Source organism: Dermacentor albipictus, chromosome 9, assembly GCF_038994185.2.
Source record: "Dermacentor albipictus isolate Rhodes 1998 colony chromosome 9, USDA_Dalb.pri_finalv2, whole genome shotgun sequence".
NCBI lineage: Eukaryota > Metazoa > Arthropoda > Arachnida > Ixodida > Ixodidae > Dermacentor > Dermacentor albipictus.
The window spans coordinates 18418067-18431778 of NC_091829.1; the positions used below are offsets into that span (position 1 = coordinate 18418067).

General features: G+C 50.2%; 1 protein-coding gene across 7 annotated transcripts in view; it reads right to left on the reverse strand.

Moving 5' to 3' along the window:
* LOC139049761 (latrophilin Cirl-like) overlaps positions 1–13712 on the reverse strand; it is a 1359947-nt gene that overhangs the window by 14422 nt on the left and 1331813 nt on the right. For all 7 annotated transcript variants that reach the window (XM_070525564.1, XM_070525567.1, XM_070525565.1 and 4 more), the window contains 3 exons: positions 8243–8404; positions 1335–1438; positions 632–823 (listed from right to left, as the gene is read on the reverse strand). In XM_070525564.1, the coding sequence (XP_070381665.1) occupies positions 632–823; positions 1335–1438; positions 8243–8404 (458 nt within the window). The remainder of the gene's footprint in view (positions 1–631; positions 824–1334; positions 1439–8242; positions 8405–13712) is intronic.

Sequence of the window (13712 nt, forward strand, 5' to 3'; positions counted from 1 at the left end):
GCTCGAATTGCTATACTTGCGTCGTGTGCGTCGAAATTCGCGGAAATGGATACTTGAAAGAAATAAAATCAACGCACGTCTCTCTCGAACACTTGTTACGGTCACGTTGATAGTAAAGTTCGCAATCCGCGTGCCTTCAGCAATAGCCTTAAAGACTATAGCCTCTTTAAAAGAAGTGCGGAAGTCGCCCTAAGAAAACAAATACAGCTTTACGGTAGCAATAGAAGTGAGTAACTGATTTACCTGCGAAGGAAATGCCTAAAAAAACTTAGCACGTGAAATACTTGAGATTGCCGCAGAATTATAATAGGCGTGAACGCAGAGTTACTTTTACTGAACAGACTTGAAAGAAACATCGTTGCGTTTGAAATAAAATTGCCAAACTGGTGTCGAAGGCATACTTTTAATTGAGCATTTCACTTTTGTTAAGAATCTTGCCGAAAATTGGAAAAGGAACAAAAAAAAGTTGTGGATAAATTGATGCTTATAACGAATCGCAGCTGAACACAGAGTCACGAGATGTCGCAACCGGCGCCACCGGGTCACTACGTAAACAGCAATGCGTGTACGCACAGACTAAAAGCGACTATATTTAATAAGATATATGTACGACACATGAAGCAATACTCACGTCTAGCAGTTCCTTGAAGACTTGCTCCCTGTGCCATGCGTCCAGGAATGTCTCCATGCTGCTGACGGCCTTGGAGAGCATCTGCTGCACAATGGCCGCGATGTGTTTGACGTCCTGGCTGAACAACCACTTGGTCTGCGTCATCAGCGACAGGTCGATTGCCACGCTGATGATCGACTCGCCGCTCTCCAGCTGTTGGGGGAGGACAGAAAGAACGCGACACGAATTAGCAGCGCTCCCAAACCACCGAGTGGTTTCGTTTAAATGGTCCTTGAAACACTGCCATCTGGTTCGTGGTGGTGACTGTCGTCTGCTACTGAAGCATTTTCCTACATGTTTGGTTCTTTTCTTTTTTTTAATCGATGTCGTCTGTTTCTAAACCTACGACAGATGAAAACAGACGAACGCTACGATAGCGGGAGCTTAAGCTTGGTGGCCAACTACGATATACCTATTCACGTACATTAACGAAACAACAACAGCTGGCAACAGCTGACCCGACTCGAGTGAACTTAATTGCATTAAGAGAGAAAGCTGAACGGCATGCAAACTAGTGGAAGCAGAACTGTGATTTCTGCTCGCAGTTCCTTAAAACAGTCCACCTGGACTTGACATTCGTCGTTATTGTCCCTTCGAAGAGGCACATGAAACCGGAGATGACGTCATAAACCGAAATACCAGCTGAGTCACCAAGGGCACTCACTCGCTCGCGAAGGTTCTCCACCCAGAGGGATCGGCAGAGGCGAAGGTCCGGTTTGTCCGGAACCCAGCGAAGACCCACGTGACTGCACTTCCACTTCGCCACACCTGCAAAGGGACCAAAAACGGGCTCGGTGAGGCATTTGTGCATAACTGAAACGAGCACCCTAAGGCAACTGCGCGTGGCTGCAAAAGAAAAGCTTCCGCGTGAACATTTGTGTTACGTAGCGCATCGATACGAACCCACTGTTTCTTTGCAGTATCCATTTGAATACTTGATTGACATCTCTCGAGATGTTAACGGGTTCTGTGATGAGTATATTGAATTCGTATTGAGTAGGGAGTTACTTTCTCAGTTGAGTTTATACTGAGCACGGAATTACATACTGCATTGGGTTTACATTGAGTAAGAAATAACTATCGAATCTGTAATGAGCAGGCATCGCATACGCATCGTCATTATTTCTAGACGAACAACATGGCGAGAGACTATTTGAATAAAATCTGGTTTGGTATAAAGCGACGTCCTGGGGTTTCATGACGCTATGGCACTTGGAACGCAATTCAACAGACCTTTCGCACAATCTGCGAAAGGCAAACATGTGTATAAAATCAACGTAAGTCAATACAATGTAATGAAACTTAGGTGTTATAGCCGGCAAGTAACGAAAGACGTAGGCACGCTCAAACGTCTTTCTCGGCGCTCGACAAAACTAAACCGAGCGCAATAATGCCCCGACGGCTCGGAATACGTTGCCCAAACTCGCGCAGTCCACAACCGCCAGTTAACTTCGGGCGCACCATCAAAGTTTCCAGCTCGGTTGGCGCGAAGCTGACGTCGGGGCGATCAACTTGCAACCACCGATTACAATGTAAAAAAAGAAAGAAAACAGGCGGGGGCGGTAGTGGGGGTGGGGGGACACCCGAAGATGACTGGCTTTCACCGCCAGAGGGTGTGCGCGCGCGCGTCGCAAATGACGTGCGCGTCTTCTCGTCTCGGGGAAGTTTCGGCGCGAACACAGTCGCTGGCGAAAGGCGCACCCCCTTGCGGGACTCTGACGTGACAACGGACGGGCAGGAAAAGAACACAAAAAAAGTGTATTATTAGCGCGACATCAATTACGCAGGGGCGACGCAATTGCTCCGCTCGCGTCCGTTAACTCGCCGAACTCCTCTTGTTGCTGCGTCCTTTCTTTTCGGCGTTGCTCCCTTGTTCCATATATCGTCGAAGATGGGAGCTGACGCTGCGGTCGGGGCTTAAACCGCAGCCTTCTCCTGAAGGAGGTCGCGCATCTGAACGGAGCGGACAAGATGATCAAGATGCGGGGCTGATTATGGCCCGGGAGACTTCGCGAAGACGGCTCCCACGTTATATGTTCCGTGAAGCTTTGTAAAAGTAGTTGAAAAACGACGTCTCTTTCCTTCCTTCTGATTGCCGTAGCGTGATTTAAACCGTGTTTGCGCGCAAGTACGCGTCTTGTTGTCTTTAGCTATCCGTCATACGTTAACCTCCTGTACGAAAAAAAAAAAAAGGAACGCGAACCTTCGCGCCCTAAATTCGGAGTCAACCGTCATTCACTGAGTGCACGCGAGATGGCGCCACGATACCGCACTGCCGCAAACACCGAGGCTTTGCAACGGCGCGTTGTCGGTAGGCTACTGCTAGGAGCGCTCATTTGCAATCAACAATTTTTGTCACCACGCGCTTGGGGGGAGGGGAGGGAGGGGGGGGTAATAATTAAGAAGTAACGAAAGATGGCCGATTGCGTTTGACACGCGAGGTTTGGCGACCCAAGGCGACACCGGAGGTACGAGAAACGGCGCAGTGGAGGCCTCCGGATTTATTTTGACCCACCCGGCGTTTCCTGTAAGATGCTCCCTTTACGCTTGGCACACGTGTTTTCCTTTTTTTTCCTTTTTTTGCATTCCGCTCCTGCCGCAGCGCGGCCCGGACGCTTGTCGGGAATCGAACGCCCGACCTCATTCTCGGCAGCACAATGCCTTATAACATAGAACTCATCTGTGCCGTAGCTGTGGGTGCTCGCTAAAGTTAACCCTGGTAAATCCTCCCTTCACACTCAAATAGACAGCTATCAAGCCATTTGTCTCAGGTGGAGTTTTTTTTTCTTCTGTTTTTTGTTAGCAAGAACACCTCAGCATATAGGCAGCTAAAGGTCGGCAACCCCGCCATGACGTCCTCACAGTTACGCGTCATTGCTACAGAGGCGGCAACAACAACAACACTGAAACGAACGTCCCAGCTCGAGACATTCGGTATATCTCACTTCCTCGTCACACACACACGCACGCTCTCCTCCCAACGACAGACCTTTATTTGCAAGGCGCTCACGCAGTTGTTTGCCGCGCTGTTTTCTGCAGAGTCAATTAAGAAAACGTTTCGTCCCGGCTTCGTTCTGCGTTCCGTTTTTATCGTTAATGCCCGCGGGATGTTTGCACGCTCGGAAAGAGTGACTCTGTGCTCATGTGTGCGCGTGTTCCTTGCAGTTGCTTTTGTTTTTATTGTTATTATTGCTTTCCACGGGTGGCGGCCTTTTTGCTTAATTAATGAAAGCGAGCGCGTACGCGATCGTAAATGCGACGCGAGAGAAGGAGAATGCGTCAGCGCAGACGGAAGCATAACATGGCATCTTTTAACACTGGCATTGTTTTTGTTTTATTTATTTTTTCCAGGAGAGAAGAACGCCGCTGATGTTTTGCTTGCTGGCGCTAACCGATTCGAAGTTTTCTTATTTTATTCATAATTGATTTCACTGTGAGCCCGCGCTCAAAGCATCAGCAAATGAGACGCGCTGAGTAGTTTGCATTGCTGCGGGAAGCCGCTTGTTTAGTATTCCGGCGTTACCACGGGCTTAAATATAACACGAAAGACTGTATATTATCTAAGCTTTCATGAATACATATCTGCCGAAGGCATCATATCAGCCAGTCACTCTTTCCCTTCCCAGCCTTCTTTTATTTCTTCTTTTTTGGTTAGTAAAGTGAAAGTTACACTGAAACTATACTGGCTTGAATACCAATTAGCTGTTCCTTCCAACAGTGGATGCGCAAGCGTACAGCGTCTGCTCTTAAAATGGAAATAGCTTATTAGTATTCAAGGCATTCACAGGCAGCTTAAATTTGGAATGAATTACGCCCGCCGATTAATCTTTCACTGAGTCATGGTTCGCATTGCGCACGTTTTTCTTTCTTCCCACCACGCAAAAAAAAAGACAAGAATTAAAACATCGAGGCCACATCACATACATTAATTAAGTTTTTCTCATAATAGTTAGCGATGTTGCGCATGATAAGCGGACATGTTTCCCAGCAGTTCCATAAACATTGAAAATCTCGATTCTTTCTCTATCTCTTCTCTCTCTTCAGCCACGAGTTCCAGTTAACCCAACAAAACATTTTCCTTCGACAGAATTGTGTTCCAAAGAAGTGAGCAAACTTTTTTTTTTTTCTGCAGCAGATGGTTGAGAGAGTTGGCTCAACACTATATATACGAAACTTGAATACGCAAGCAGAAGACGACACAGACAGGGACGCAAACGACCCACAGACATTTCTGCATGTCGTCTGTCTTTCAGCTTGTGCTGTCGTCTGCTTCCGAATTCAGGTTTTACAGCCATCTCACCCCCCACGCGCGAAGCATTTTAGCTGCAAAGGTCACATCAATTTGCCCGTCCTTTCTTTTTGCTCAGAGCGCCTATCGTTTACGGTAGAACTTCGATAATTACTCAAGAGAATAAGCGAGCGCCATCGGCTGATAAGTGTTTTATATACTTGGGTCGTCGGGCCCATCGCGGACTCGCTATTCATCTTTCCCCTTAGCGAACCAGTTAAGTAGCGCTGCTTCATCTGTTGACAGCAATTTCCCGCGCCCGCTACTCTCTTAGTCCCAGACCTCTCCTGCCAAAGCACCCGCCGTTTTTCTATTGGCGGCAATTTTCTGCGTAAACACTGCACAAGGAGCGGACTCGTCGTAACAAATACCAGTTTTCGCTGCCTTTATTTTTCTTTCTCTCCCTCCCTCCCTCGAAGCACGCTACAGGAAAAGAATATATATATACGTATACATATACAGAAAAGATTGCGTGACGACGCCGGTCGTGTCGTCCATTCAAAATTGATCGCCGTCCTACAGCAGCCGAGCGGCCATTCACTTATCCTTAATTTGCGAGCGAGTTCTCCCGACCGCCGCGTTTACAACCCCGGGAACCGCCGGGCACGCTGGAAGCCTGCAACGACTTCGTAGATGGCGCGCGCTACACGTCGGGATTGGGGCAAAGGCTCAATATTATAACAGATCTCGAAGAACGCGACAAAAAAGAAAAAAAAGAAAAGAAAACCGCGCCGGCGACACGAAGGACTCGGAGAAACGAGGGACGTAAGAACATGCGCTAAGCCTAACGACGAGGCACGGTCGTCGAAATACCCGCGTTTCGTCCGCCATTAGATGCGTGCAGGCTTGTGGAAGGCGCTGTGCACGAAGCGAATAGGCTCATTCGTCTGGGCGCATTGCGCCAAGTGCCCCTTACTGCGCCGCAACAGAAATGTGGGTTGTTCCTGCGAACTTCAATAAACGTCGGGCAGATTCTTTGACCGAATCACCGCACCCTGCTGGCAGTGACGTCATGTGGAGAGATAATTTCGGCGTCGCGTTATAAGCGAACCAGAGACCGAACCCGGCACCTGCAGCGGATCTTTACTATGCCAAAAGCACTCCCATACGAGAAAAGTATATTGAAATTTTTACCACTTGTACACCAAAGAATTCGGTGCGAGAAACAACATTCCGGCAGAAACTATCGATAACGAGTGACAAAGACAGCGTTAGCTTGATTGAAATCAGCTTGAATATTGTTCAGCTTGGAAGCCTTCCTTCCCATGGCAACCAATCAATACATATGACTGCTTGCAATAGGAATAGGTTGCAATAGGAAGAAGCAAGCAAGAAAAAGCGAGTCCTATACACACGTCAAATCCCAGACTGCGAAAAGTACTGGGGCACGCTCACTTATCCGCCACCACGGACAGCAGTGGATATGGCTACCGCGAGCACGAGTTCGCGGGTTCCGCTTCAGCCATGTTCCGACGGCGACGGAATGTAAAGGTGCTCGCAACACTTTGATTCAGGTGCACCACAAAGGAAGCCCAGGTGGTCAAAATCAGTCCGGAACCATCCAGAACTACGACCCCTCATAGCCCATCTATACTGTGCAGCTTAGCTTCGGCACGCTTTAAACCCCACAATCTGTAGTCATAGACTGGCGAATGAGGGCATCTTCTAGGGGTGTACGGTAGTCCCATCTTTTAATCGTGCTACAGTACACCCCTTGAAGATGCATTACCAAGAAGCCCACATTGCAACCCTCGTGAAGGAAGCCAACGCTGCGTTATCTCTCTCCCGATTGGCTGGCAGCCAGTGCAAGCTTCCACATTACTGTACGGTATTAGTGTCACTGGCGCTCGGGCTGGTGGCCAGCGCGGGAGTGCGCCTCCGCGGAGGCGTCGAATAATGAAATATTCAAGCATTTCATGACCGCGCGCGGTCTCTTCCTCGGAAGGCCTTTTCCTTTCCTTCTTTTTTAAATCAGCCCAGGAATGCCGACGTCTCTCGTCGTGGCCTCGTAAAGCACGCGCCAATATATAGGATGGAACGCGAGCGCGTACGCGTACAGCGTGTGTTCGCGAGACTCCCGAATAATTGCGCTCATTATCGGCCTTCATTAATCTCTCTTTATTAGCGCCTTTATTCCCCGGCCCGGGCGATCGGACGACGCCGTGTCCTTTTTTTTTTTTTTATCAACTCTGGTTATAGTTTCCTTTTAACTTTCCCTGCGTTTGTGCGTTCTCCCTCTTTCTTTTTTTTAAATTTTTGTCTTCGTCGACGTTACATAGTTTCGGATCAGCGGCTGTCCCTACGACTCTCCACGTTTCATCTTTAATCACTCGTGGCATTATTTTTATTTTTATTTTTTTGCGACGCCATATTAGCGGGTATTAGTCGCGGCTCGGCAGACGACGCTGTACGTCACTCTGCATTACGGCACGGAAATTGAAACGCAACGATCAAAACAGTCGTGCCTCTGGCAGCCGCTGGCACAAGTCTCTGCGTAACTAGGAAACGTACGCTGCGTACCCCTTCGAGCGTCAACTTTAAACACGCATGTTCGAGGCAATTCGCGCGCACGGCTTTATGCAACGACTTCGCTATCTTACTGGCTATCCTAACCTGTCTTAATTTTCGCCTCGATACAATGCGACTGGCGTCAGTCGAAGGCACGCGCGTAGGACTGATCTCCGTAGCTTGTCGACCGAATGATGTAGAGGTATACCTCGTAAGTCCATATTCAATGATTCGCCAAGTATAAGCACTCCTCTTTTATGTGAAAAATGCATCAGGCTACCTGTCTGCATTCCTGTCAAGTTACCGTTATTTGTTTTTTGTTCTTCTACCCTTTCTGTTACTAGGCGACGGTGACCTAGCCTGTATCCCACCTGGCTATTTTCGCTACTATATCTAGTATGTTCTAGCATTTATCCCGCATTCCCTTCATCTCGTAATGTTAATTACGTATGCCTGCGACGATCCCCCTTCTTGTTTCCTTCCTGTATTCTTTCGCACCAAAATTCCATTCGTCTCTAGCTAATCTCCACCGCTGGCCAGCCTACACTCCGACTGGCCTCGAACCCCAGTGCTTCTGGAAAGCGGATGTTCTTTCCAGTTCTGGCTATGTGAATATCTTCACATTCCAAATACGCGGTGTCCTTTCCGGATGTGGGCGTGTGTTCTTTTTTTTTTCCACAACTCATTTTATGCGTCATGCACTACGCGTCGAGGTTCACACCCCGGGTTCGAAAAAGAACGTGCGGTCCGTCCGCAAGCGCACTGCGTATACGCACCGGTGGCTCCGCCGGGACACTTTTGCACAGCCGTGTTTCCAGCTCTGGTCCAGTTCCACGAGAGCTCCCGGGAGGTGGTGGGCGCGCAGTACTCCTCGGCGCCGCCGCCGCCAGGGGTCGCCTCGAACAATGGGTCCTCCGTGATCGCGGCTACAGCGCCACCTGCGGCGTGAAAAGTGGAAGCAATTGGCGCGTTCGCTGCATATAAACGAATGATAGGAAAGGTATACACTACATGAATAATATAGACGAACTAAACCAGTTCAGAAGGTCAGCGCTATATATATATATATATATATATATATATATATATATATATATATATATATATATATATATATATATATATATATCACAGCACGTGTAAGTAGCGATGAAGTTCGGAACAGTCACACCTTGACTTGGTTGAGAAGAACTTCAGTTTGGCCTAGTTGGTACTTACTGCAAATCATTTTGACCGCAAAAAAGACGGGGACAGAGGAAAAAAAAACACACAACAGTTGAAAGTTACCGCCCGTGCTGTTTATGTGTTTTCTTCCTCTGTCCCCGTCTTTTTTGCGGTTAAAATGATTTGACTTGGTTGAGTTCGTTAACACTTCGTGAGTGAGAAGCGATTACGACTCGACGCAAGAGAAAACACAAAACACAGGTCTATACCACCGAATTGCAAACGTTGTCCTCTGTCAGGTGCAGTATTGAACCTTTAGACTGTAGCACTTACTTTGGTTGCGTTTAGAAAGACTTACAAATATGAATGTAGCGCTTTTACAGACAGTGCAATACGTTAAAATGTCGAAATGTGAATACAGCGAAAGCCCTGGAAGTTCTACGGCTTTCGCTGTATTCCCATCTGGGCGTTTTAAGGTCGCCTGGGGACCTATGTCATTGTGATCTTAGAACACAATGACATAGGCCCACAGCTGACCTACACATGGCGTTCTGTTGATTGTGTTCTAGAACCAGGAGGCATGCGCCGTTCCGTTCTACATGCGGTAGGCCTGCATATGCGTTATCCTGTATTCCGCCCCAGTCGCACCACGATCTCGTTAAGAACGAACACTCACCGAGGTGCTCGAGCAAAGAAAACGTGAAAAAAAAAAAGAGAGACGGAGGGCCCATTCACTGCACTAGAAATTAATGTATCATGCCGTTACTTCCCCACTTTTTTCGCTAGTACAATGTTTAGACGGGGCGGCCTTCTCAAACAAGGACCCCCCCGCTCGACAGGAAAGAAAGCACCGCCGGGCCACGCGTTCCCAGCTTCCCCCTCAAAGTTTGTGTAGAAGATGCGTGCCGGGCGCGCTCGGAAGCCCGGAGCGGGGATGTGCTGGAGGAGCGCTCTCAAACAAAGCCAACCCTTTCTACGTCTCGACGAAGACGCGGACAACTCGGCAGCATGAAAACGAGCAGCAGGCGGCCGGGGATAGGGTGCCTCGATTTCCTCCTCGCCCGCCGCTCCGGCGAGGAGGGCAACGAGGCACCCTAGCCGGGGAGCCAGCCGCCCCACTGCTCGCGCTCGTACGACGAATTCTCTTCCGGCGACGAGACAGCGACGGTGAGCTAGTTGAACAGTCGGGACCCTTCCCGCTTCACGCGGCTTTCAATTGCGTTTATTTATGTTTAGTCTTTTGTTTTTTGTTTTAATCTCCGAGAGGAAGTATTCGGTAGCGGCGCGCTCCACGCTGAGCTGGCGGCATGCTCCGAGTTAAAGTGAGCACGACGGCGCAGGGCCGGTCGCATTTTCGGATAGACAAAGAACGCCAGTGTATACAGAGCTTCTGAGGGAGCGTATTACATGTGCGGCAGGAGCCGGCGTCAACGAGGCCTCAAAATCTAAGATTAGATAGATAGATAGATAGATAGATAGATAGATAGATAGATAGATAGATAGATAGATAGATAGATAGATAGATAGATAGATAGATAGATAGATAGATAGATAGATAGATAGATAGATACTTCCGCGTTGTACTGGTGCGTCGACAAGAATGAAAAACGTAACATGCAACGCCTACTTCCTTCTAGCACTTGTAAATGTGTCGCCCTTCACCCAATCTTCGCCAATTCGTTACCAGCGCCACCTGGCGACGCTTTCCTGCGCGAAACAAAAAAATGAGGAATGACCAAGTTTGCCTATGTATAGGAGAGAGGGAAGGTCATATAGGCTGTTAACTCCGCAACGTTCTGGACATGGTGAAAGCGTATAAGCGCCGGGGCGAGCGCGCGAACCAGGCCACGGCTAAGAGGGCTCTGAGCGCCAATCTGGCCGCCGGGGGTATGCGCGTTTGCTGCAGAGAAGCGCCGAACGAACACTATAAAGCGTTCGCAGGACTTTGTTTTTTCTCTCTTCTTGTGCGCCACTGCGTGTTCCCCCTCCCTTTCGAGCTGAAAGCTATCAACGTTTGTGCCGTGGGATCCTCAGAGCGTCTTTGCCTCGAGGGGAAAAAAGGGAACATAGGGAAGAAACGAGCGAAGGCGCGTCGCATAAATAATGAGCGTCGACAATGAGCGTGACGACGAGCTATATGGCGTGGCGCTTAACTCACTCACTTCCTCCTCTCTCTCTATCTTCGGTATCTCACGCGTTGAGCACAGAGCCGCCGCCTCCGCTCAGCTCGGTTGAAATGTGCGCAGAAGAGACACTTACGGGGCACCATCACCTAGCGACCCCCCTCCCTACCATCCACATTTTCTGTTCCCTCGCACCGTTCCCGTTTTTCTTTTCTTGCCTCGGCTTCACGAGGCTTCGAGGCCACCGGTTTCGGCTCCCCCCTCCCTACCCGCTCCCCATTTTACCCCGCTTCCAAACCGTCGCCCATTTGACGACAATCTCGTCGCGGAACGGGAACGTCGCGAGCTAGGCCGAAGGAGGATGAGGGTGTTTAGCCTTGGGGCGACCGGGGTGCCGGCACTCCGGTGCCCAGAAACAATGCGCTCGCAATCTCGTTTTAATGCGCACCCGCCTCTCCTATCCTCTTGTTTCTTCGTCAGGCCCGAGGTGCTGCCACCAAGCGGTAGCGCCACCCAACCTTATTTCACTCACGTCGTGTCTCTCTGTTCGCTCATCGTTTCATCCCATTTGCGACGCCCTCTAACGGTTTTCGCTGGATGCATCTTCACGTGCGCGTGGAGTGCTGGAGGGGATGGACGGAGGGAGGACAGTTTCAAGTCGTTTAACGAGGAGCAATGTGAAGTGCATAAAGGAACGACGGGGCCCAAAGCCATATACCGAGCAAGAAAGAAGACGACTGGAAAAACCGAAGGAAGCCTACAGTCCTTCGATCACGTCAGAGTGGAAGCAGTGAGCTGATTGTCTAACAAAACAGGACCTGCTGCCTGTTAGTGTACCGAAAGTTTGCTCTCTACAACGTGTCGCGTCAGCCGCGTTGAGAGGAAATGACTTCATAGTGTTCTCGTCTGTTAAATATCGGCGCCAGGATGACAAATGTATTCAGGGTCTCTCGCTTTTCCCGACTAGTGATAGTTACAAAATATCTCCGAATGTCTTTTGCGTGTGTGCATATACGAGTTGATCGAACGGCCTGTATGTGCGCTGTCTGTTTCATAGCGCCATCTGTTTCGTAGTGTCGTCTGTTTCGCGGCGTCGTCTGTTTTACCATCCGTCACGCACATCCATAGCTTGAACATAGGCACCTCTACAGCGTCGTCTGTTATGTGGCGGCACGCAAGTCTGAAGGACCCAGACGGCGACCTTGTTTTATACACGTCGCGTCCACTGCAGACGACGCCTCGTGGTCTCCTCGCCCAAAGCTGCGGGCATACAAAAGGGAAAGTGCACGCGGGAGTTCCGAGACGGCGAAATGCTAAATCGGGAAACAGACGAAGCTGGGATGGGTCCAGACACAATGGGCGACGGCAAACATGAGGCTCTACCAGATTTCGGGAGCGGTCGGGGCGTGCATCTCCCAGTGGACCGGCGGAAAAAACTGATCGAAGCCGGTGCTACAGCGGCATACAGATACAACTTACGGACATGTATCAAACGGCCTCACTGCATGCGGCCATCGATGCGTACTGCGGACTGGTGTCGCGAGCCAAGCCGGGGCCGCTTATCGGCGTACCTCTGCAACAACACGCGCCCATAGACCGCGGAGCGGGGCTCTGTGCCTGCGTTTGTTACAAGCGCCAGCTCTCTCTCCCCCCCTCCTTTCTCCGAGGGGAGGACGGAGCGACGGAGGCAGCAGCGGAAGAGATCCGATGACGCGATAACGGTCCAGGAAGAAGCGGCGCGGCGCGCCGATCCGTTGTTCGGCTACAATGCGGAGGAAGCTTCGTCGGGCTCCCCACCCTCTCCGCCAACAACGCCCACCGCAGCGGCTCATAGCGTGTATAATGACGCCGCGTACGTTTCGCGTGCCTCACCCACTTTATGCTCGTGTTCTTCGCTTTCTTTTCTTCTTTTGTCTAAAAATTGAAACAAAAACCCGAACACCTCCCCGCGCGCATAAGCGATTTGTGAAAGTCCCTCCCAGCCCAAAATGCGACCCCCTGCCGCACCTTTACTCTCGCCCGCCATGTATGCATTTCGAGAGATACGAATCTGCGAGAACGAGGCGCGATATGCGGATACACACACACGCTACACGACATGCTGCTGTTCCTGGCTGTTCCCCCCTTCCTCCTCCACCCCTCCAACTTCGTTCTAGCGGCGATCGGTCGCAACTCGGCGGGGGCGCTTGCACTGCGAACGAGAGAGTATACAGAGAGAAGTCTTCAAAACACGGCTTTGTCTTGAAACGAGATGGGGGGGACGGAGAGGCTTCCTTATCTCCTCGCCAACGTCCGTTACTCTTATCCCCCCGCTTCGCTGTTTTCCTAATCGAGTTTCTCCTCTTCGCCGGTCGGAACAACACGGCCGTGTCTTTGATAGGAAGGTGAAGCGAGGCGCCCGATTTGTATCGGACCTGCCACCGGGGATACGCTTCGTGAAGAGAAGTCGTTCGTTTGTCTTGCGATTTGCGCGTGCGGGCGTACGTGACTGGCCTGTTCTGTCTTTGTCTCTCTCTCTCTCTCTCTCTTTCTCTCTCTCTCTCATAACGCTCAGTGCGCGTCGATATATATGCGGAAAACAGCGGGCGATCCTGTCACAAGTCTTTGAAACCTGTCGGTATCGCGGCGTCCGATCTGGCGATTCGCACGATACTTCCGCGTCGAAGTGGACCCGCACGCGAGCATAGCCTGGCTATCCTGGCCGGACGAAGGCACGGTGGATTCTTCTTGTGACGCCGTGGAAGAAGGTCGTTGCGGCGACAATATATGGCGCCCATTGTATTGAGCAAGCGCTTTTGTTTTTGTTGCTGCTGTTGGTGTCGTCTTTTTGCGCGTGTCGCCTGAGCGACAATATACTATTGCCCGACCGCGCGGCTTCCGTGAGAAACTTCGAAGTCGCATCGGTCGGGCGGAGATGTTTTCGCGCAAGTGTTAATGCAACGCCCAATTATTCGCCGTA